We start from the raw sequence: 23,258 nt of genomic DNA on the forward strand, positions 1-23,258 counted from the left end.
TTTCTACTGCTGCCTGTGCTGATTTAACATTTTAAAAGTCCCCTTTCAGCCACTCTCAAACATTTGGTTACTTTTGCTCCTGTGCAGACGAAAAATGAAAGGAAAAAAAAAAAACTTCTAAAGGGAAAAACAGTTGGAAAAAGTCCAACATGGCTCTTTAGTGGCAACCCAAGTTTTTAGGAGCAAGCATAATATTTTAATTAACTCCCACACAGAAGTAACATGCAGTGCTCAGCACTCTGCAACCACTTTGTCCACTTCACCAAGCAATTAAACAAAATCAATTGGACAGTAAGTAAATATTTAACTGGTGTCATTGCAGTTAAAACTAAATAAGTAAACGACTTATCAGAGGGCAAGGAATTAAGAGGATAGAAAAAGAATCCTAGTTAAGTCAGCTACACTAAACACCATCCTGCAAATGGTCATGCCAATAAGAAAGAAAGTGTAAAGAGAACAGTCAAAGGGTGTTTTACAAATTTGTTTTGGAAATGGAAGTGGCATTTGACAAAAAAAATTAAGAAATACCTTCATCTAAGGGAACAGAAAGGAATAATGTACAGTTCAGTACCAATAAAGACATGAAACATATTTAAATAAAAGAAACGGTTAATCTGTTCACTATCCTCTGAGGATATCCTATTCTATGATTGGGAGTCTAGGGATCTGCGCTGGCACTCGTTCACCAGAAGTGACTCTACTCTGTTGAGCCCTTGAGCAAGGACACCCTGACATTTGTACCAGGGCATTTAAATTAGAAAATGAGATCATATATAACATTTAACTTTATATTTTGTTCTCTGATGACAATTTGCATTTAAGAAGTCTTATTCCTTCTTAATCAGGCATCAGCTATGACTCTTAGTAATTAACTGTTTTGGGACTTTACACAATACTAAGTAGCAGAGGTGGGTTTCTGGACCATGCCATTTATCTGCATGCTGATTGGTTTTTTGAAATCATTCATAGTCATTATATGTAAATGAGCCTAGCTGATTAAAAGTTGTCTTATGTTAAGATTTCTTTAGTCAGTCATGTTGCATTAACCTGCAATCGCTCCGTCCTTGGTATGACGTTAACCTGCATCCGGCCCTGCAAGCAGGTCCTTCAACTTACAGGCAAAACTTTAGGGTTGGTGGCAGGATTGGCAGTCCAGTCACTCTTCAGTGTGGTGCTGAGGTGTCACCCCCTGCACTCGGGTCCCATTCCAGGTGGTTCATTGTGTGGTGGTTGCAGCTACAAGTTATCGGTGCCTGCTCCCAACCTCTCTCTGCCTCTCTCTCTCTCTCTATTCAAATTTAAAAAATGAGGCCAATACAATGCAAGTCTTATTTGATGTTGGACTTCTGGGATGCCTGCTTCCATGAGGCCTACATATGCAGGACATGTCTAGCAGATCAGAGTTGCTGACCTTGAGGAGAAAATGACTGGCCTGTGCTATAGTAGAGATCTTGCCCAGGTTTCCTGTATGAAGACAGTTGGCGCGGAGGAAAATCCAGACCAGAGAGGTGGAGATAGTTTGATTCAAGGTCAGAGAAGTATGAACTGTGAGCAAAGACTGAAGGAGTTGAATCTTTTCATTTTTAGCAAACAGAAATTTAGAGGGGCCAATACATTTTTCAACAAAAATACACAGGCACAGATGAAAGCTGGTTAAAGGAAGGCTTTGTACAAAGTTTTTCTTCACACAAAGAATTAAATATAGTACGTGTGGGATATGTTACCAGATAGTGTGGTCCTATGGATAGTAGTACCTTGGGGGCTGTCAAAACTGAACTTGATGTCATATCAGAAAAATTACATGCATAGGTTGGTGAGCATGTTGAGAGATGAATGGTTTTCTCTCATCAAAATTGTTCTAAGGATACCATGGTCTGTTGTTGCATTTATAAAAGTATTGTTGGGCTTTGGCATAACGAAATATTGGTAATGCCCACATGAAGGATTTTGGTCAGACTTACTGCACTATGGGTATTTCACTTTCAGTTGTGAGTGAGATTGTTAATTGACAATGCTTGATTGTAGCATATGCTAAAGTGGGCAAGCAACAGAGATTATGGAGTGCTGCAGGACCCCAATTTCCATACTTGCAGGGTTTATTGGTTTAATTCTAAGCTGCTCACAATAAAAATATTTTGAGTTCTTTAGTATGGTGCATTTATGTATCTGATATTAATTGTCTTTTCTTATTTTCTTGTAGGATTTTTTTTGTGGACTGGTGTTTCACCTGTTTAAATTGACAGTCCCAAAAAGCTCTGCATTAATTCAGATTAAATTATAACTATTTCCCTAAAACATTGGTCACTTGGACACAAACGGCGTAAAAGTTAAGGCTTGTAAACATACCTAAATTAATAAATTCTCTGTGCTTTATGAACTTATTTTAAAATATTACTGATTAGATCCTGCCATGTTTTGAAAAAAGTCTGTACGGATCCTCTGAGTATTTGATTTTTTCCAATTTCAAATAATATAACACATCGGTTTCCCACTGACTTAAAAGAGGAGAGTTTGGGTTCTTCCAGTTTATCAGAATGAGTCTGCGTGCCAAGAGTGTAGTAAATGCAATCACAATTTGTTTGTCTTTCTCCATTTTAAGCCCCTCTGGTAGAACCCCAAACACAGCTGTTAATGGGTTAGGAGGGATTGTGAGTCCAAGGCTGTCTGAGAGGTAAAGTATATTACATTAAACAGGCGTCGAAGATTTGAAGATAAGTGTCGGCCCCTAATAAATCCAGTTTGGTCTTGTGATATTACCGAGGGGAGCACTTTCTCCATCCTTCTGGCTAAGAGTTTAGAGAGTATTTTAACGTCGTTATTCAGAAGTGAAATTGGTCTGTATGATACACATTGTAATAAGTCCTTATTTTGTTTTGGAAAGACAGTGATTAGTGCTTGGCAAAAGGTTTGTGGAAGAAATTGGTTATCTCTGGCTTCTGTAAATGTTGCTAATAGGAGGGGACCTAGCTGAGCGGAGAATTTCTTGTAAAACTATGCAGGGTGGCCATCAGGGCCTGCTGCTTTTCCACCTTGGAGTGACTTTATAGCATCTAGTAATTCTGATAATGCCAGAGGTTTATCAAGTTCTTCCACACTAAAAGCGTCTATTTGTGGTATCTGTAATGTATCCAGAAATGCATTAGATTGTGTATTGTCTTCTTTAAACTCAGTAGTATATAGGGATTTATAGTAGTCTCTGAAAGTGTGCATTATATTTTTGTGTTCGATGATTTTATCTCCGTTCGTGTTAGTGATTACCGAGATTGCGTTGTGCACTTCTTGCTTGTGAATTTGTTGAGCTAAAAGCTTATTAGCTTTCTCTCCATGTTCATAGTAATGATGTCTGGATTTGTAAATTAGTTGTTCAGTTTCTTTAGTTGTCAAGATGTTTAATTCTGAATGTAGAGCCTGCCTCCTCCTATGTAGAGTCTCACTTGGTAGTCTGGCATGTCCTTCATCTATTTTAGTAATTTCGCTTTTTATCTCTGCTACTTTCTTCGCTTCGGATTTATTTCTGTGGGAAAGATATGAGATAATCTGTCCTCTTAAGAAGGCCTTAAGAGTTTCCCAGAGTATTCCAGCAGAGATCCGGGTGATGTATTTGTCTCTAGAAAGAATTTGATTTGTTTGGATATAAATTCCGTACAATTCTCGTCAGCTAATAGAAGCAGGTTGAGGCGCCATCTGCGGGGTGAGTGTATGGGGCTTAGTAATTTCAGCTCCAAGATCATAGGTGCATGGTCTGAAATAACAATAGCATCATACTTGCAAGATTTAATCTTAGGCAAGAAGTTATTGTCTATAAAGAAGTAATCAATCCTTGAGTAGCAATGATGTACTGGTGAGTAGAAAGAATATGTTCTTGAATTTGGGTTTAAAAACCTCCAGGGATCTGATAAGTTGTGATCAGTTATATACTTTGTAATTATCTTTGCAGTGTTAGATGCCGTTCCCCCTGTGGATGAAGTCCTATCTAAAAGTGGATTTAAAACACAATTAAAGTCCCCAGCCATTATAACTTTATGAGTGTTCAGATTGGGAATGGATGCAAATAAATTTTGTATAAATTCCTTATCATCAACATTAGGTGCATAAACATTTATCAAAATCATTTTACAGTTAGATAAGTCCCCTATGACCATTACATATCTCCCTTCAGGATCGAATACTACAGTACATCTGATGCTATTCTTGTAACCCCAAGCCATCTGTACCCCTTATAGAGCTGGGTATCTCAGCTATCTCCCCAGTTGTGTGTGTTAAAGTGGTAACATGGTCTCACGCAGCAGCTGGGATGAAATGTGTTGACCTCCTGCCTGTTAAATGGCCATCATGAGCCCATCTTTCCTTAGAAGGCAACATTTGCTAAAATCCGGGAATGTCATCTGATTTTCTTGCCCTCTAATATTCTGGCAGAGTATTTTAGATTTTCTGTAGACTGGAATTAACTTTTCCTCCTCAGGACATCCCCTAAGGATTTTTCTCTAAAATCCAGAATACACCCTTGTGGTCCCTGTCTTTTCGCAAAGGTGTGGAGAGCTGATTTCTAGCCGCCAGTGTGAAGTTGTCTTTCGTTTTAGGTGTTTTTTACCAGAACTTCAGGACATTTTCCTGATAGGAAATCATAATACAGTATATTGTGAGCTGGGGGGCTGAACGCTCCTCTAGAGTATACAGATGCTCCTGGGAAAACCCCTCCTAAAAAGGCTGACAGACTACCTTCACATTGCTTCCTTGCTTGCTGGGCTTGCTGGGCTTGCTGGGCTTGCTGGGCTTGCTGGGCTTGCTGGGCTTGCTGGGCTTGCTTGTGGGCTGCTCTGTCGCGCGATATACTTCCCGCAAGGTACTCCACATACTTAAAAGCCTGAACAGCACCTGTTAGTTTTGGAATCTTGTTTGCTTTTTTTTTTCTCTCTCTCTCTCTCTCTCTCTCTCTCATTCTCTCATTCTCTGCTCCTGGTGGATCTCTACCATGTCTTGGAGCACGTTTAAAATTTTGAAAAAGAGACAAACGTTTATTTGCAGTGTTTGAATAAAGTTCCTGTCTCTACAACCTCATGTGTTTCTGTGCAAATCTGTAACCCAAGCGTGACAATATAAATAATATAAATAATACATTTACATTTACACTACCTGTCAAAAGTTTTAGAACACCTCTGATTTTCCAGTTTTTCTTCAAATTTAATCAGTTGTAATACAATAAATGACTTGAAATGGTGAAAAGGTAAGCAGTAAACTGCCAAAGGTTAAGTTTAGATTAGCAAAAACTGAAAAAAAGGAAATTTCACAGTATTAGAAATAGGCCTTCTTCAGGGAAAAATTAATAGGTTCTAAACTACAGATGCTCTGCAGCAATTAAAGTAAATGAAGCCTTGCAAGTTGAAGCAAACAATTTACACAAGTGTCCCAACTTCTGTTGATTACTTAAAAAAAACCCTGTCAGTCTTAAAGCAGAGTTGGTACAAACTGTGTTACTACACTCTCTGAAGTACTACTTGGACAATATTACACTGGCATAGAATAAATAAGCAATGTCAAATGGAAAAATAATGGATTGTCCTCAATGATCTGCTATGTTCCTAAATTTAGATAACAAATTTCTCTTAGATTGAAGTTAGACAGCTTGAAAGAAATATGAACTGTGAGACAGAAAAGCATTAAGGCCATATTGATTTCTGACTGTATGTATGTATATCCAACATAGGTCCTTGTGTGTCTGATAACAGATGGAAACTTCAAGAAGTCAACTTCAAGTTAAACAGAACATCATAGACAAGAAATATTTTCTTTTTTTTTTTTGTTGTGTGCATTATCAAATTTCTTCATTATTTTCATGTGTAAACTGTTTCTTTAGAATTTCACTAAAACTTTTAAAACAAAGACTCTTGGGCTGCAGAGTGTTTTTTTTTTTTTTTTTGTATAGTAAGTCATACCAACTACTGGAATGCTTTTCTGTTAGCTACATTTTAAACTGTTTGGAAACTGTCGACAAACAAGGCTACAGTATGTATGAATCATAATAAAACATTTGTGTGTATACTGTATAGTAACCATTTCAAATATTTTCTGTTATTTCCTGTCCAAATGTAAAGTTTTTAGATCAGTAAGACTTCCAAAATCTTTTTATTTTTTATTTTTACAGAACAGTTAAAGTAGACGTCTATGACTGGGATCGAGATGGCAGGTAAGAACTTTTCTTCCTTACATGGAGTCCCTTCTGATACTTTATTATTTCTTTTGAAAATTAATTATGACATTAACTCATTTGACAAACTGTATTAAGTCAATCAAATTCATCGATACCTAACGAGACAGTGAATCATTGTACATACACTGTCACAAGAACGAGACATGGACAGATAAAGGTTTGGGGCAGCCACCCATGTAATGTGGTATCCTGGCTGCAAAAGTCGTTTTAACAAATAATCAGCACTGAAGTACATTCAACTGAGTCCAAAACAAGACTGAGGAAACAAAGGAAAAGGGGCAGGTTTTAAAGGGGGAGACAGGAAGTGAGGTCATATGGATCCGGCACGTGGTCTTCCACCATTGGTTCATAGCCGGACATGACATCAGAAGGACTGGAGCTGGTGTGGCCGACTTCCATTGGCTCAGTCCCGGAAGTGATGTCAGGAGAGCCAGGTGAAATCCCCCGGGAATGGTCTACAGGCAAGGGAGAAAAAGAGTCAGTGCACTCTGCCACACCCCGGCATGCCTCCGAACTGCCTTCACTCAAGCCCTTTAGCTGCCTCCCATGCACACGTGTGTGACAACACGTATCATTCATTTTAGGGTTACAGGAGTCTTTATGGCAAATGTCAGCCCTGGATGGTGTGTCAGAACATTCGCAGGCACAGTCACTCACAGATTTAAGTTGTCATTTAACCTAGCACACACGTAGTGTAGGACACAGGACTACTCATATTAAATGTCACAGGAGTACATATAAAATTCAGACAGACTTTGAACCTGTCACTTTGGAGCTGGAGAGCTAACTGCTGAACTACCTAAGAGACTACAGGTATGCTACAATTTAAATCAATTTTAACTCCTTAGAATATGCACTGGATGTTTAAATGTATACACCAGTGCCTAACTGTTCCTTTAGAGTTAGATAGCCAACAATAAAAAAGGAGTAGCAGCCAGAAGAAAAGACATAAGCACAAAACAAAGCCAACAGAGCTCTACTCCATTGAGGAGACTGTCGCTTTATATATACGCCAGTGATAACACCTGGTTATACTTTGGTTAAGGTTAGGGTTGGAGGAGGATTATCTGACTCAAGTCAAGTAAAGCAAATGACAAAACCCTGCAGTCCAATTGGTTGTCTAGCAGAGCTACTCTGCTGCGGAGATCTGCAGCTGGACCCAGCTCAACAAAACAGGAATCACAGCCAAGAAATCACTGTAACCAAAAAAAAGCATAGTTGAGAAACACTGCCTAAACTTCTAATACAAGGAAAACCTCTAACAAAGAAAATCGCTACAAGGGTTTAGGAGTGTAAAGGATAGGTAGTGGGCATGTGAAATATTTATGTACCCACCCTGGTAAAATCTTCTTTAATGAACACAAAGGCAAAATAATTCAAAAGGTTAATGGCCCACAGCTATGGTGTGGGAACCAGAATGAATAGACTTCCAGCAGCCAGCTGGCATATTAAGGGTGCTCTCACAGAGAGTGCAGGACTTTCAGGTCCAGAGGGTAAGTGAGGCTTGGCCCTCAGTACTGCTGATGAAATGGGAGAGGCAATTAGCAGCACTATCTTTTGACTTGGCTTGGAACTGCTGACCTTACTAGAGTCGTGAAGGTGCCCCAGAAGAAGCATGTTCATGACCGGAGTTTATCTGTAACTAGCTGTCCACCGCAGCTCCATCCACAGAAGCGGAAAGTAGGCACGCTCCAATGTCAAAAGTTGGCACTGTATCTGATCGTGTTCAGCTCTGTTGGGAGAGCGTCCCCCGTGTGGGGAGAAAAGCACATGGCCATGATATCTCTGGAAATCAGCAGCTACATTTTAAACACATGTAGATCTGCTCTCTCTCTCTCAAAAGCATCAAATGTTACTCCTTAACAACCTGTACATGATAATTTCTGTTGAACAAACAGGTATTGCTAGCTAAGCTGAGTCAAAGTATGCTCCAACATGTGGCGAGAGGTACAGCGACTTGAACAGAGGCTGGTACGTACCCCCTCAGGTTGCAGCGTCTCTGTTGGATTTGGGCAAATAAATTGGTACTGCAAGCGAACTATGGGAGAAGTCGCAAAATCAACCGGAATGTTCAAGCAAATTATAGAAAAAAACCAAACCTAAATCCGTTAAGTAGTTCTCTTGTGAAAAGCTTACAGACAGAGAAACATTTTTTATTTTATATATATATATATATATATTGTGATGGACGGCCGGCAGCTCAACCCAACACTGCCGCCCCAAAAACAATAGATGGCAGCTTCCCTGGAGTGTAGCGGTGCTCGGATTCCTGCAGGGCATCCTGGAACCTGGAGTTCGGTTTCTCAGCCCTATTGGGTGCCGTAAGTGCCACCAGGGGCAGCTGTCAAAGGACCTGGGGACTCATCCTTTCCATCCTTTCACGAGGACAGAAGCCCTGAGGTACTTCCAGGCTGAAGAAAAAGCAGTTCTTCATTAGAGTCGGAAGTGCTAGCCAGTCACGTGGTCGGAAGGACAGAAGCACGACTGGGTCAAGGACTGTTTAAAGGACTGTTGGAGACCCAGCAAGTGAGCCGGAGTTGGGAGGTAGAGGTCAGAGCTTGCTGGGAGGTGTAGAGGAGAGAATTGTGATTACTAGTGTATTTATTTGCCTGTTTATTAGTGGTGGTGGTGCTTGAGGAGCACTGCACAAAAAGAAGAAATAAAAACAAGTTTTTGGTGCTTTTAAAATGTGTTGTCAGTGTCTGTGTCAGGTTAAGCGCGGTTATACTGCCATCTAGTGTTACTATATATATATATATATATATATATATATATATATATATATATATATACAGGGTGGTCCAGATCTAATTATGCAATTATGAAAAGGCGAGTACATTGCACCTGCTGTTTAACTGACAAGTCTCCCCGCCATTTTGGAATGGAGGGCAGGTGCTGCTATCTATCGGCAACAAAAAAATTTTTTTGTGAATTCTCTGTGTAATAAACTTAAGTTATAGCGTAATGAAAATTGCAAAATTAGATCTGGACCACCCTATATATATATATATATATATATATATATATATATATATATATATGGAGGAAGAGAAAAAGAGATATATAGATAGATATCCAATAGAGGAGAGACATCAGTACTGACTTTTCATCCTGGAACACTAAAGACATTACTAAGATGGCATTAGAAATGATAATGCATTATTTCAACAATAGTAAATACCTTACCAAAACAAAAATCATTGCAGAATTTGGATCCTTCATGTTTCCAGAGCCAAACTAAGAGAAACATAATTAGAAGCTCCGAAAAACATTAAATAAAATGATTAATACCACTAATAAGTTATAGTATATATACAGTCCAGCTTTTTTAGCACAGAACTTCCTGTTATAATGTGAGTCTTGGTAATTTCAATACCTTAACTCAGAGACAAGCAGTGGAAAAGCACTTCAATTTAATCCTTTCAATTGTCACTTGTATAATGATGAGTGGATGAGAAGTTGGAATTGCTTTGTGGAAGATAGAAACCTCAGAGAAACCGATGGCTTCTATATTAGAAACTGCAAATGTACTCCTCAATTTTAAAGAAGGTCTTTTTACTGAAATGATAATGAGGACAAGAACGTATTTCTAGCTGTGTGATTTAAGATATCTCAGTGGAGTCATACAAACTGTTATTTTTTTTAACATTGACCCACTATTCAACACGTACATGCTTTCCATTTACCTGTGGTCATGTCACAGCTTTTTGCTATAAACCGTAACTTTTTAAATTTACAATGTCTACACTTACACATTTTATTTTCTACTTAGATGTAAACAAACTATGATTATCATTTTAAAGATTGTCAGTTTGATGGCCAAATCTTTAATGTCCTATTAGCTCAAATGCTTAATGCTGACTCCAGAGGACTTTGTGGTTATGAAAACACAAAAAGTTCAGAGGAAAGTAAAGTTACTGAATGCAGTCTGAGACAAAAATTGAGCTACCAAGGGCAGCAGTGGCTAAGCAGTTTATCTTTCTCCACCAGACCCAGCTTCAGTTAATTCTTATGTAACAATCCTCCCTGAAGACGGGATTTCAGTGCTTACACAGATTTCAAAAGATAAAATAGTAACAGTGGACTACAAAAACCATGCAATGTTTGCACTTTGTTCAGTTAAGCACACACATCTATTGAGATGTGCCGTTTATCCATGTATCTATTTATTTTCCAGCCCCCACATCCAGTTCGCTGTAGAGATTCTGACATGTACAGTAAGAAAATAATGAAAAGATTGTATGCCGTATTTTTTCTTCTGTGTGTTCAAATGATGGATTTAGGAAACGTCAGGTTAGTAAAGAAGGAAAGCTGTGGCGTATAAGAAATCAAGGATAACAGAAAATAGAAGCATTCCAAGAGAGACAAAGAATACAATGGGTGAGATAAAGGAAAGCTGAAGTCTGACATATCTAGGCCAAGTGGCTGCACTGCCCACTCAGGCATCATATAGTAAGGTACACACCACACTAGTGTCCATTATTGTGGTTAAATCGTTTAGTTCAGCATTTGAACTGAGGCTCAGGAGCAGATCTGTTTATTCTTAGTAGGTTCTGATCATTAGGGCTTAGACTTGCTGTCCAACAAAACTAAACATCAGAAATGTGGGACTTTTTTCCTATCAGACCACATTAATTGAACCTCTGGTGCCAGAACTGGAGGCTTAACCACAGTCTAAAAGAATGTATGGTTAGATAGTTACCTCAAAAATAAGTTTGGCATTTTTAAAGTGAACGTCATTTCTACACAATCATGGTATACATATTGTTTTAATAAATTTTAAAATTCCTTTACCTGTTCTTGCAATTTACAATGGGGATTAAGGGTACACAGATCCAAAAATGAAAAAAGGCATCCATTTTTCCAGGCAAGAATATTATCAGATATTAGTTTGCATCATGAGATTCCACAAATACTGTAAAAGAGTGCATTCATGTTGCTTTAGAGACTATGAAAGAACCAGCCTTGACACACACAAAAAAAGGTTTGGGGCAGCCACCTGTATATTATCCCTGGCTGCAGAAGGGTTATTAAAATCGCACTAATGTGCATAGATTGGAATCCCAGGGTGAACTGAGGTACATAGAAGATGGCTGATCTTTTAAGGCAGGGAACTGGAAGTGATGTCATCGAGATCCGGAACCAAAGTGATATCATTCTTGGGCCCAGAAGTGGTGTTGTTAGGGCTGAATCAGGCAAAGTGCCCCATATTCAGTCTGCAGAAATAACATATGAACTTTTTGTGTACCCCACCACCCCCTGGCCTGGAGTGGAATTACCTTCATTTGGTCCATTCAGCTTCCTCCTATGCGCATGTGTGTGACAAGAGGAATAAGAAAAGTAAACAAACTACGTGCGAGAGTCGGCCATTTTAAAAGAAAACTGTCCCTGCACCTCATCTTATCAATTGTCTGTCCCTCCATGGCACTGCGTGAAAGGCAAGAAATTCCATCAAAGGAAAAACATGCACAATTTCATTCATGTTAACCTGGAAGTAGCATTTCAAATTATCTTTATGGCTTTGTATATGTGTTAGAGAGAACACTACACTAAGTCTGGGAGAATGTGCAAACTCCACAACGACCAGGCACACGATTCAAACCCATGACGATAGATCTGTGAAGCAGCATCAGTGATGATTCTTCTACTCTGCCCCCCAGTATAAGAGCTACTCATCTATACAATATTCAGTTTGGTAATAAACAACATTGCCATTGTTAATATTCTATGGTTCTGTTTTAGCCTGCTGCAGTAGAATGACTCGCATTTAATACATTTGGAACCGCAGATGGTTTCAGTAATGGACAAACAGGAACATATTATATTTTCCTCTTTGGCTGCAAGTAGTCATCCAAGGAGAAATCGGTGTTACAGACTCACAGGTCTTCTTTCAGTAGGTTATCCATTCAAGTGTTCACCTCCAACCTAAGCGCTACAAGCCACAATTTTAAGGTATCAATGATTACAACACGGAAGTCAAGAGTTTTTGTTTACATCCTGGATATGTACATTTTCTAACCATTTCCTCATTGCATCTTGCCTGAAGAAGGGGCCCAAGTTGCCTCGAAAGCTTGCATATTGTAATCATTTTAGTTAGCCAATAAAAGGTGTCATTTTGCTTGACTTCTCACTATAACCATTTCCTCAAAGGACAAAATTGCTCTAAACCACTTCAGATACATATTTGAGTTTGTGCTAATCGACCTCCTTAGTTAAGTTTAAACTCCACCCACGATGGCGGCTGTGAGCAGACAAGCAAATAGGAAATGTATTCTTACCTCGTAAAATTTCAAGAATCTGTCATAAAATAATTATTTCTAGTTTCCTTTCATTATCACAAGAATGCCTCATAAAACGCGGAAAGCATGTTTTCTTAAATCAGAACTTTTGTTCCTTCAATGTGGACAAATCTTGTACATTTTAAGGCTTTTTAATTTACTTATGATCTCACGTACTCTTATAAAAAAGAGTTTTAATTTAATTAATGTGGCAAATTATTCTATGATTGGGAAGAAAAAACTTTGACTAGAAAAATACAGGACTTATTTGTTAATTTCAGATATTGCAGGGAGAGGAACAAGGAGAAGTCAGTAGTGTATTCTGGGTTTCTTGTAAAAGCTCTAAAGTAAATTGTGGTTAGAAAACAGGCAGAATGGACTGAAACATAAAATTTTGATTAAGCGCTAAAGATGCAGAACATCTGGTAGGAGGAAGTGAGAAAAGCTTCCTTAAAAATTCAAACAAACAGTGAAAATGAAGTGTGGCACTCAATGGAAGAACTTTTGCACAACCAAAATGCTAAAGTGAGTTACATTGTGAAGGTTGAAGAATGCCTCTATTCCATACAGTGCTGACCTCTTACGACTTTAGCCTAACTCTACCACAAACAAAGAGTACCTCGATATTCCACTCTTCTCTTTTTCATATAAGAACAATTTACTTATGGTTCTGCACAAATCTCCTGATTATAATTAAGGAAATTGAAGACTTATTGAAAACATCCCTAAATTAAATAATTAACCTTTGACATTCTACAGTGTTAAGAAATTACTTTCTCTCAACTCTTAATTCCAGATTTCAGATTGGATTAATATAATTATTTGCTTGACATTTGCATTATGTTACTTAAACCCTCAGAAGGATTTTTGTTTCATTCTGACTATTATGATACATTTCCCTCCATAAATTAAACATGATTTTGCATGCACTTACTGCAAATGCACTCTCAGTTCAGTAGTGATGAATTTAATTGCATTAGCGACTTGTGAATCTAATGTGATTTTCTTTGCTGTTTCCTTGTAAGTAGAAAGTTAACTTGTTTTATTTCTGAAAAGAATACATATGTTTATGTTTATAGTATATATTAAGGTATGTCTAAAGTGGGTGGCTTTTCCACATGTCAGCAAACCATACAGATTCCTCCCTTTCTCTCTCATCATTTGTTTTGATCAAGTGCATAACAAATAGCAAAAAGGAGTGATGGTCTCCAGAAAGACTCAAAAACCAGGCCATAGATAGGCCTTACCCCAGGTAGCCAGGCCCCAAATCTCATGAGACAGGCAGCCCATGCCCAAAATTGAGGACAAGGCTTATTAAGGTTAAAGTGCTTGAAATGTCCCAAACTAGATAAGTAATACCCCTTAAGGGAAAGAAAACAGCCAGACCACTGGCTTTAGGAACAAGTCCAACAAAGCATGTTTATAAATGGACAACTGCTGACTCCCTCTGTGTCTGTAAGAAGACTCCTTTTGTTTGGGCCATGTATTTTGTTCTGAGCTCTTCGCTTGTAATGATCCATTCTGTAACCTTGTCCTGTAACACGTGTTACCAGACAATTCTCCCAGACTGATAATCGATTAGGTTGATGTCTTTTGTTAAGTCACTTTGGATAAAAGCGCCTGCTAAGCAAATAAATGTAAATGTAAACTTTTTATATAAATAAGGAAGAACAACAAATAGCAAATGGAAAAAAAGGAAGAGGGCAAAAAGTAATAAGGCAATCCACAGCAGCACATTCTAATCTGTAAACAGAAAATCATAATCCAAAAACAGAAGTATTTTCAGCCACAAAATAAGCACGTGTGGTATAATTTTGTTGAAAAAATAAATTAGTTCTTAGCAAAGTTTGCATTTTAGAGGTCATCTTATTTTCTATGAAGGTAAAATAAATAAATAAATAAATGCTCATATGAACAAAACCTGTGATCACCGTGGCCCTGTAAAATAGCTGAAACAAAAATTAAGAAAACCTTATTGCAATAAAAATGAACATATCTCCTGCTCATGTGACATTTACTTGGTCCATTGATGACTTTGTGCAGATAACAAAATTTATTCTGGAGTCTCGTGTCTATCAGCATTTTAAAGCATTTTATGTCCATAAGCATTTTAAAGATAAATGATAGTAATAAAACCATGAAAAAGAATTCTAGTGCTAAACCAGATGAATTCCATTTCTTTTTATGGCAGCACAAAAAAAAACTATTTTAGAAAATTCCACAATTGGTTTTCAATTAGTACCTTTTCATATAGAATAGGTGACTGAGCTACAAATTACCATTCATCAGTTAGCACTGCCTGTTTGATTAATTTGTAGCATTGTAGTCATTATTCTCGGTCTTACTTATATTGCCTTCAATGAAAGACACTATATAACCAAAGACATTGAAAATAATGAGTCTTTATACCACTATCTGGAGGGTACAGTGGTTGGCTGCTGAATTTTTATAGCCAAGGTGGTTATTAGAATCCTATTCTGCCTTCTTAAAGGAATGTATTTGAATTCTTCATCTTCTTTCAGCTGCTCCCGTTAGGGGTTGCCACAGAGGATCCTCTTATTCCATCTCTTCCTGTCCTCTACATCTTGCTCTGTTACACCCATCACCAGCATGTCCTCCCTCGTCACATCCATAAGGCCTTCCTCCTTTCCTCTTGCCTGGCAGCTCTATCTTTGACATCAATCTTCCAATATACTCAGTATTTCTCCTCTGTACATGTCCAAACCAACACAATCTCACCTCTCTGACTTTGTCTCCCAACCGTCCAACTTCAGCTGACCCTGTAATGTCCTCATTTCTAATCCTAGCCATCCTCGTCACACCCAATGCAAATCTTAGCATCTTTAACTCTGCTACCTCCAGCTCTGTCTCCTGCTTTCTGGTCAGTGCCACCGTCTCCAACTCATATAACATAGCTGGTCTCACTACCGTCCTATAGACCTTCCCTTTCAATCTTGCTGATATCCGTCTGTCACAAATCACTCCTAACACTCTTCTCCACCCATTCCGCCCTGCCTGCACTCTCTTTTTCACCTCTCTTCCACACGTCCCATTACTCTGTACTGTTGATCCCAAGTATTTAAACTCATCCACCTTCGCCAACTCTACTCCTTGTATCCTCACCATTCCTCTGACCTCCCTCTCATTCACACACATGTATTCTGTCTTGTTCCTACTAACTTTCATTCCTCTCCTCTCTAGAGCATATTTCCAGGGTCTCCTCAACCTGCTCCCTACTCTTGCTACAAATAACAATTTATTTGAATTATTAAGAAAAATAAGTATTCAAAAGCATCTGCCTTGCATTCTACATACAAAAACAAAAAATAACAAAAAAACAAAAAAAATCCTTAAGAATGTGCCATTGTTGTGGCCCAACCAGGCAGTTCTCAAGTGCATTTGTTGTCTCTTATACTGTCTGATACTCCCTTGCATGCTGTGCCCTAGGTAATGCACTCCAGTTGTGCCAATTGATCGCCAGTGAAGAGCCTCCTCATTGCTTTTGCCACAAAATATGGAAGGAAAGCCAGTTTTGCTCCCCTTACTTTTCAGCAATTCATAATTTTTCGTCTCAGAGGTAATATCTGATTCATTGATGTGTTGACTGTGGAAAAAGTTAACTGATCAGTTCTAAACAATTGTGCTAAACTCATGCTTACCTTCTTCTTCTTCTTACGGCTGCTCCTGTTGGGGGTCACCATAGCGGATCATCTTTTTCCATGTCCTCCTTTCCTCTGCCTCTTGCTCTATCATACCCATTATCTGCATGTCTTCTCTCACCACATCCATAAACCTTCTCTTAGGCATTCCTCTCTTCCCCTTGCCTAGTAGCTATATCCTTATCATCCTTTTCCCAATATACCCAGCATCTCTCTCTGCACAAGTCCAAACCAACGCAATCTCGCCTCTATGACTTTGTCTCCTAGTCGTCCAACCTGAGCTGATTCTCTAATGTCCTCGTTCCTGATCCTGTCCATCATCGTCACACCCAATGCAAATCTTAACTCATGCTTACCTTCTAATTAGACATATTGTTTCCTGATATTTTTAATTCAACATCTGGAATTAAAAGATAAATCTGTAACTCAACCATCCAGCAACTCCAACAAATGTACTTTTTCATTTACCATTTAACTGTAGTACTACACCTCTTGTGCTCCACTTTGTTCTCTATTGATTTTTACGGTTGTACTTACTAAACACTCGAGTGGTAGGTAGGTTGTGTTTGGAAGCTGCCTTAGATAAAGATGACTGCAAGATAAAGAATATTTACTATACTACCTTATTCAAATTCAGGGTCACAAGGCTCCAAAACCAGGAAGAGGCAGGGACCAACCTCAGATGGGATGCCCCACCACAGAACACTCTCACTTTAGAAGTGCCAGTTACTTTACCCTGCACACCTTTGGAATGTGAGGGGAAGGCAGGGTGCCCATCAAAAACCCCAACAGACTTGAGGAGAATGTGTAGGTGCAAAAAGTTGCAATTATGCACCTACAACAAATGTTCATTACATCCCTGGGGCCTGTTTTTCTTTATGAAACTAAAAAGGTTAATCTATATTAATAAAAGGCAAGGCCCTCACTGACTGACTGAATGACTTACTGACTCATCACTATTTCTCCAACTTCCCATGTAGGTAGAAAGCTGAAATTTGGCAGGCTCATTCCTTACAGCTTACTTACAAAAGTTAGGCATGTTTCATTTTGAAATTCTACGCGTAACAGTCATAACTGAAACCTACTTACAAACATATATACGGCCATAGCCTGCAGCTCGGTCGCCATTTGAGGCGGAGTTGCGTCCCTCATTGTCACGCCTCCCACATAATTGAGTGTCTGCCCATATAAGGCCATCCGTCAGCAGCAATCCAATAGACACACTGCCGCGAAATATTCACGGGTGAAGGACTGTGCTTATGCAAACGAAGATAAGATGGTCAGGGATAGACTAGTGTTTGGCACAAACTCAGCGAAAGTGCGAGAGAAACTTTTAAGTGCCGGGTCTTAGCTAACTTAAATAAAGCTGTGGACATCCCAAGATTGTACGACATAGCACAAGCACAGCTGAGAACCTTCGATGCATGTACTCTGAGCGGCTCACGTGAACTGACTTTGCAGGACTGGGAAAGGTAAACCCGTGCATGCAGTGTGTGATGTCTCAGATAAAGAAGAAGACGAGCTGCTTATTGATGCAGTAGGAAAGGAACAACCCTCTGACGCTGAACAAGCCTTTGTAGACATATCAATTGGAAAGCAAGGTGTAAAGCTTAAGTTTAAACTACATTCATAGACACGCTGCCACTAAATATTCGCCGGCAAATCCACAACTTAATACCGGAAATGCCTGTTAAACATCTTAGATTCACGAGTACCGATTTGGGTAGTGATCACTTCAATGAATGAAACCTGTTCAAAAAATGCATTACACAATTGAGAAGGCAGCAAAAGAATATGAAGCGAGTGACGCAAACAAGCATATTCATAAGTGCAGCTACTGCGGAAACAAAGCACGGTGTAAACCTTAAGTTTAAATTAAGTTCATAGACAGGCTGCCGCTGGCATTTGTCATGCCTACGACGAATACGATATTCGCGAGATACAAGTTTAATGAGAAGACGTAGGGTATAAACGAGACTTTTGATCACTTTGTAACAGAGTTACAATTGCTGTAATGGAGTTAAAATTGCTGGTGAAGGACTGTGCTTATGCAAACGAATAGGAAAGCAGGGTGTAAAGCTTAACTTTAAATTAGATTCATAGACACACTGCCACTGGCGTTTGTCATGCCTAAGACGAATACGATATTCGCGAGATACAAGTTTAATGAGAAGACGTAGGGTATAAACGAGACTTTTGATCACTTTGTAACAGAGTTACAATTGCTGTAATGGAGTTAAAATTGCTGGTGAAGGACTGTGCTTATGCAAACGAATAGGAAAGCAGGGTGTAAAGCTTAACTTTAAATTAGATTCATAGACACACTGCCACTGGCGTTTGTCATGCCTAAGACGAATACGATATTCGCGAGATACAAGTTTAAGGAGAGGATTCAGGGTATAAATGAGACTTTTCACCATGTTTTTTCTCTAACTGCACCAAGATTGGCAGGGAAGAAGTCCAAGTGTGAATGCAGAAAATCTTTATTGGCACATGTTTATATTTTCGTATCATGGTTTTGTATGCTTGAAAGATATTAGCAACCAGCTAGCATTCTGTAGTTGCCAAAAGAATTCTCAACAACACCTTTTTAATGTCTTTCTTGTGATATCCTCCATGCAATCTTCCAACCGCTTGTCATTCATGACACGTCCAATCTGTGGATCCACAAAATGCCTTCCTTAATCTTAGCATCAGTTATTCTTGGAAACATATCTCAAATATTGGACTCCTTCACATTTCTTGTTCCTCACATTCACTCATTTTTTTCATCCGTCCATGGTTTATATGAAGAGGAGGCAAAAATTTCTTTGTTGGGTTGAAAAGCGGTTTTTATACCACACTTTTCTGCCCTCATGTAGCAGACAGGTCTTTTTTAATGTAATGAGACTGTTTAGCTTGGCTGTCCCATTTTCAGTAGTTGGCATAGCCGAGATGAATTGCTATTAACAATGTAACTACTTTTAGATCATCACAGATGTTGTACCATAAATGTATACTTATAATATGAGAGGAAGGTACAACAATAAGGTGATTGTAATAAATGGTAATTAATAGGAACATTAAGGTGATTTTTATGATCAGCAGGGGATGATCCATAAGATAGACCTAGAAGTGTTGAGAAAGGAAAATCTTCTTTGCTGGGGTCATATATATTGTAGGACCAAAATATGGGTCGGTTCAAATCAGCAGAATTATCGCTCAGTCCTTGAGGCTTATTAGGCTTTCTTCTCTTAATGCTATTTCTTTTATTTTTTATGGTTCCTAATTTCCCCCAGTAGCACCTTTTAAACTTTCCTGCCTCCCCCCAGAATTCTTTCCCTCCACTTTTTTATATCTGTCCATAATTCATGATTTTTGTGATATATAATTCTTTTTAACTTTTCATCTCATACACTTTCCTACGTTTCCATCCTGCTTGTCCTGGTGGGATTAAAATATGAATGCTTAATTAGGAAGAAGGAAGTCATTGTCTGATTTCTTTGAGGTGCTTAGTAATTTATGAGAAATTAAACACATCACTTGAGTGCCGTCATAAGGCCATTTTTTTTAAGTTTTAATTGAGATTCAGGTTGGTGATAAGAGTGCCCATATCTGATTTTGCTACCAGATATAGGACACCAATGCAGGTTCAAATTTCACACATCCATTTCCCAACAAAGTGACTCAAGGAGATCGGTCTTCATGTCAGGCATTGTTCTCTAAAGAAGTCTTTAAATGTGTTCTTCTTGATAATTCATTTTCTAAAATAAGGATTCAGACAAATCCAGACAGACTAGATAGGGTAACTCAGTATTCAGAACAGGTATTGGAGGATAACTTCAAATAAGGTCAGATTGCTAATTAAATAAAGCAGTAAAAGGAAAGAGACTGGAGCAGTGGGTAAAGCTGCAGCTCAGAGTGCAGAGAAATTGGGATTGAATCGCTGCCTGGTCTCTGTCAGTGGGGAGTTTGCATGCCTAATTTCCAATTTTTTCTTCTACATCCTAAAGCTGTGCGTGTCAGCTCAGTGTGTGATTCTTAAATGACCGAGTATGAGAAGAAGTGGTGTAGGCATGAATATGTGATGGACTGTCAAGGGCTGACTCTTCGCTATGTTCAGCATTGCCCAATGCACCTCTACGACTGGACTAAATGAGGTTGAAAATGGATGGATGGATGGCCATGCAGCCCCCATCCTGTGCTTCTTCATGCCTTCCACTGATTGCTTCTGGGTAGACTGTAACACACTGGCATCCTCAAGTGGAAGTAAATTAATGAAGTGGATTACTACAGTAAAAATAAAAAGCATTCTGATGACTTGTCTCCTTTCAGCAGTTAAGTAGATATGAACTTTCATTTACTATCAGTTACCAGAAAAGCCTGAAGTACTCAAAGAGAACCTGACAATCCTGTAGTTTTTTAACCAGTCTGTCAGTCTTTAAGTTAATTTTCATCATGTTTCTTTTTTCTTTTACTAAACAGCCATGACTTCATCGGGGAATTCACTACAAGCTATCGGGAACTTTCTAGAGGACAAAGCCAGTTCAATGTCTATGAGGTGAGACATGAAAAAGGAGGCCTGATTGCCCCCAGTTACAATCTGACTAAACAATATCTGCAAAACAGTAATTACATTAATATGAACATACACATACATATTGTATATAGCTATTGTAGAAACAGGACCATACTCATAAAGAAATGGGTTTCCTCCAGGGGCATTGCCAGCTTCAGCACTGATTGGGGAATTAGAATCCCCTCCCTGATAATGCTAGCTATTACTAGCTAACAAATATATTAGATTGGGCAGGGGAAATTTCATTCATACGCACTTGTCCATGCATGTCACAACATATAGTGGGAGCAAGAAGGTATGGGCTCTTGAAGATCAGGAGCAGGATGGATTGGGGGACCTCTCAAAGTTTAGGGACTGAACAACAGGTCTGGAGCCCCAGACACCTCCCGTGATGCCACTGGTTTCCTGTAGTTATATTTCTGCATTCATTTATTCAAAGATAAATGTATTATGTTGCATATTTAGCATTCTTCATTATTAAGGATTTTCTTTATCCTTTGCTGGTATGAATCTCTTCAGAGCCAAGCCAAGCCCCTATCCAGATTATCTCGGACCTTTTATTTACTGTCCTCTAAGTTGAATATATTTAGGAGACTGAAAGATGTTTATGGGATTGCTTAGTCTGGTGATGGTACAGGGGATGTTGTCCTAGCGAAATAGTAATCAGGAGAAGTGAAGAAGTCAAAACCAAACCAAGGATCAAGGATGGAGATTTCAGCCACACTGCTCCCAAAGTGAAAATATTTGACAAAAATTTAGCAAATATGGACAAGGATCAAAGAGCTGGAAAATTCGAAAGTTTCTTCAAAAAGACAAAAAGGATTGTATTGGAATTTGTCAACTCGGATAAGGAAGTGACCATTCTGAACAGCTTTTTACCCCAATTAATAATTGGACAAAGTTCATGTGTAGCGGGGCCACATAGTTAGTGTTCAAATGTCAGTTCTGAGTGTGTCTCGTTTCATTGTCCCATTGGCTGTGTGTATGTGTATCAGTTAATGCCGTCCCCGTAAAGGAGGACGGATGATGGAAGGAGACCGCAGCCGCAAACCTGGAAAACACCTGTGCTTAATCAATCAATTACTGCCGTCACTGACTATTTAAGAGGAAGGAGAGAGAAGAAAAAGAGAACCGTTTTTTGTGTCAATTACTTCAACTTGCTTGCTGTCTCATCACATTGCGCTTTGTTCCAGTTTGTTTTTCATTAATCCGGACCGTTTTTCAACCTGCATCTGCTGAGACCCCGGGGTCGATTCATCATCCACCATACGCCGAGGAATCACGGTGAGGTTGCTCCAAACGCCGGGAAATTCAAACACCACAATTGCCGCTAGTTCAGTCATCCGTATTCAGGACATTTTTTATATTCGGACTCAAGTTCACAATCATTCTGTTTATCAGTCATTTTGTTGTTTGCGTGGTGTGTGTTATATGTTACGAGGACAAGGGAGGGGTTTTTTATGTATATTTTTCGGTGTTGTTTTGGGATTGCTGGGTTGGAGGAATATTTATGTGTGCATTTGTTTTGTGGCATGTTTTGTCTCATTTAATACATTTACTCTGTTTAATTTTACATTCTGCCTTTGTGTTATTGCATTTAAACCGTCGATTGTGGAGAAAAGTTTATTTGTGTAGGAGTACGGCTTGACAGGTAAGGTTTCTCAGTAAATTATCCAGGCCACAGGTCTTGGAGGTGTAGCTGCCGGCTGGGTAAAAAGGGGTCGGCCGTTACATACAGTAAGTGGTGCCTTCTCTGAGGAACCTTAATTAATTCGATCACTGTCTGCCTTTAAACGTTCCCCAAATTATCATGTCTTTAGGGCGTGCCGAGCAGGACGACACCATTGCTTCGCCACGGTGTGATGATGGAGTAGCCGGGGCACGGCACGTCATGGTCAGAGCGTGTTCAGCGGTGCGAGAGGTGGTGGATTCTTTGCAGTCGCTGTACCTCGAAGATCACCATGGACCTGAGGAGGAAGGCCTGGAGGATGTCTCGCCTCTGTGGGAAGATCTGGCGCAACAAATAACCCGGCTGGAGGAGAAAGTCTGCGAGGTTGCTGAAAGTGCGCTCGGGCGCGAAGATGCCTTGCGGGCTCGCATCAGCAGCTCCCAGGAGGAAATAAAAGAATACCTCAACGAGCAAGTTCAACTCCTGGGGCGGGAAATCGTGTTGTGCCTCCAGAGGCGGGATCAACGCTGGCAAGAAACTCTTCAGGGGGAGGTCCGAAGGAGTCTCCAGAAGATATGTCCGTCACCCTACCAATCAACGCCGTACGTGTCTCGGGGGGGGAGTGCATACATCAATCGGCCCTCTGTTCCTGGGGTGTGCCTTTCCTTTCCCAAGTTAGGGGCTCCATATAACGTTGATGATGTCCTGAACTTTGTGGAGGACGGGGAGGCGTACATGGCCGTTAACCCTTTAACCCCAGAAGAGCTGATGGGGGTGATAGGGACATCCCTCTTGGGACCAGTGCGGAGCTGGTGGCTGACGGCCAAGAAGAACATTGTCGACTGGGGATCCTTTCGTCGATCTTTCCTCGTGGCTTTTCTTCCGG

At 39.5% G+C, this 23,258-nt stretch overlaps 1 protein-coding gene across 2 annotated transcripts in view; it reads left to right on the forward strand.

Moving 5' to 3' along the window:
- Positions 1-23,258, forward strand: part of cpne9 (copine family member IX) — a 672,011-nt gene that overhangs the window by 483,466 nt on the left and 165,287 nt on the right. For both annotated transcript variants that reach the window (XR_005635832.1, XM_039771535.1), the window contains exons 11-12: positions 6,143-6,184; positions 20,610-20,685. Coding sequence is in view for 1 of the 2 variants with exons in the window: in XM_039771535.1 (XP_039627469.1) it covers positions 6,143-6,184; positions 20,610-20,685 (118 nt within the window). In the remaining variant the exon portion in view is untranslated. The remainder of the gene's footprint in view (positions 1-6,142; positions 6,185-20,609; positions 20,686-23,258) is intronic.

Source organism: Polypterus senegalus, chromosome 12, assembly GCF_016835505.1.
Source record: "Polypterus senegalus isolate Bchr_013 chromosome 12, ASM1683550v1, whole genome shotgun sequence".
NCBI classification, from domain to species: domain Eukaryota; kingdom Metazoa; phylum Chordata; class Cladistia; order Polypteriformes; family Polypteridae; genus Polypterus; species Polypterus senegalus.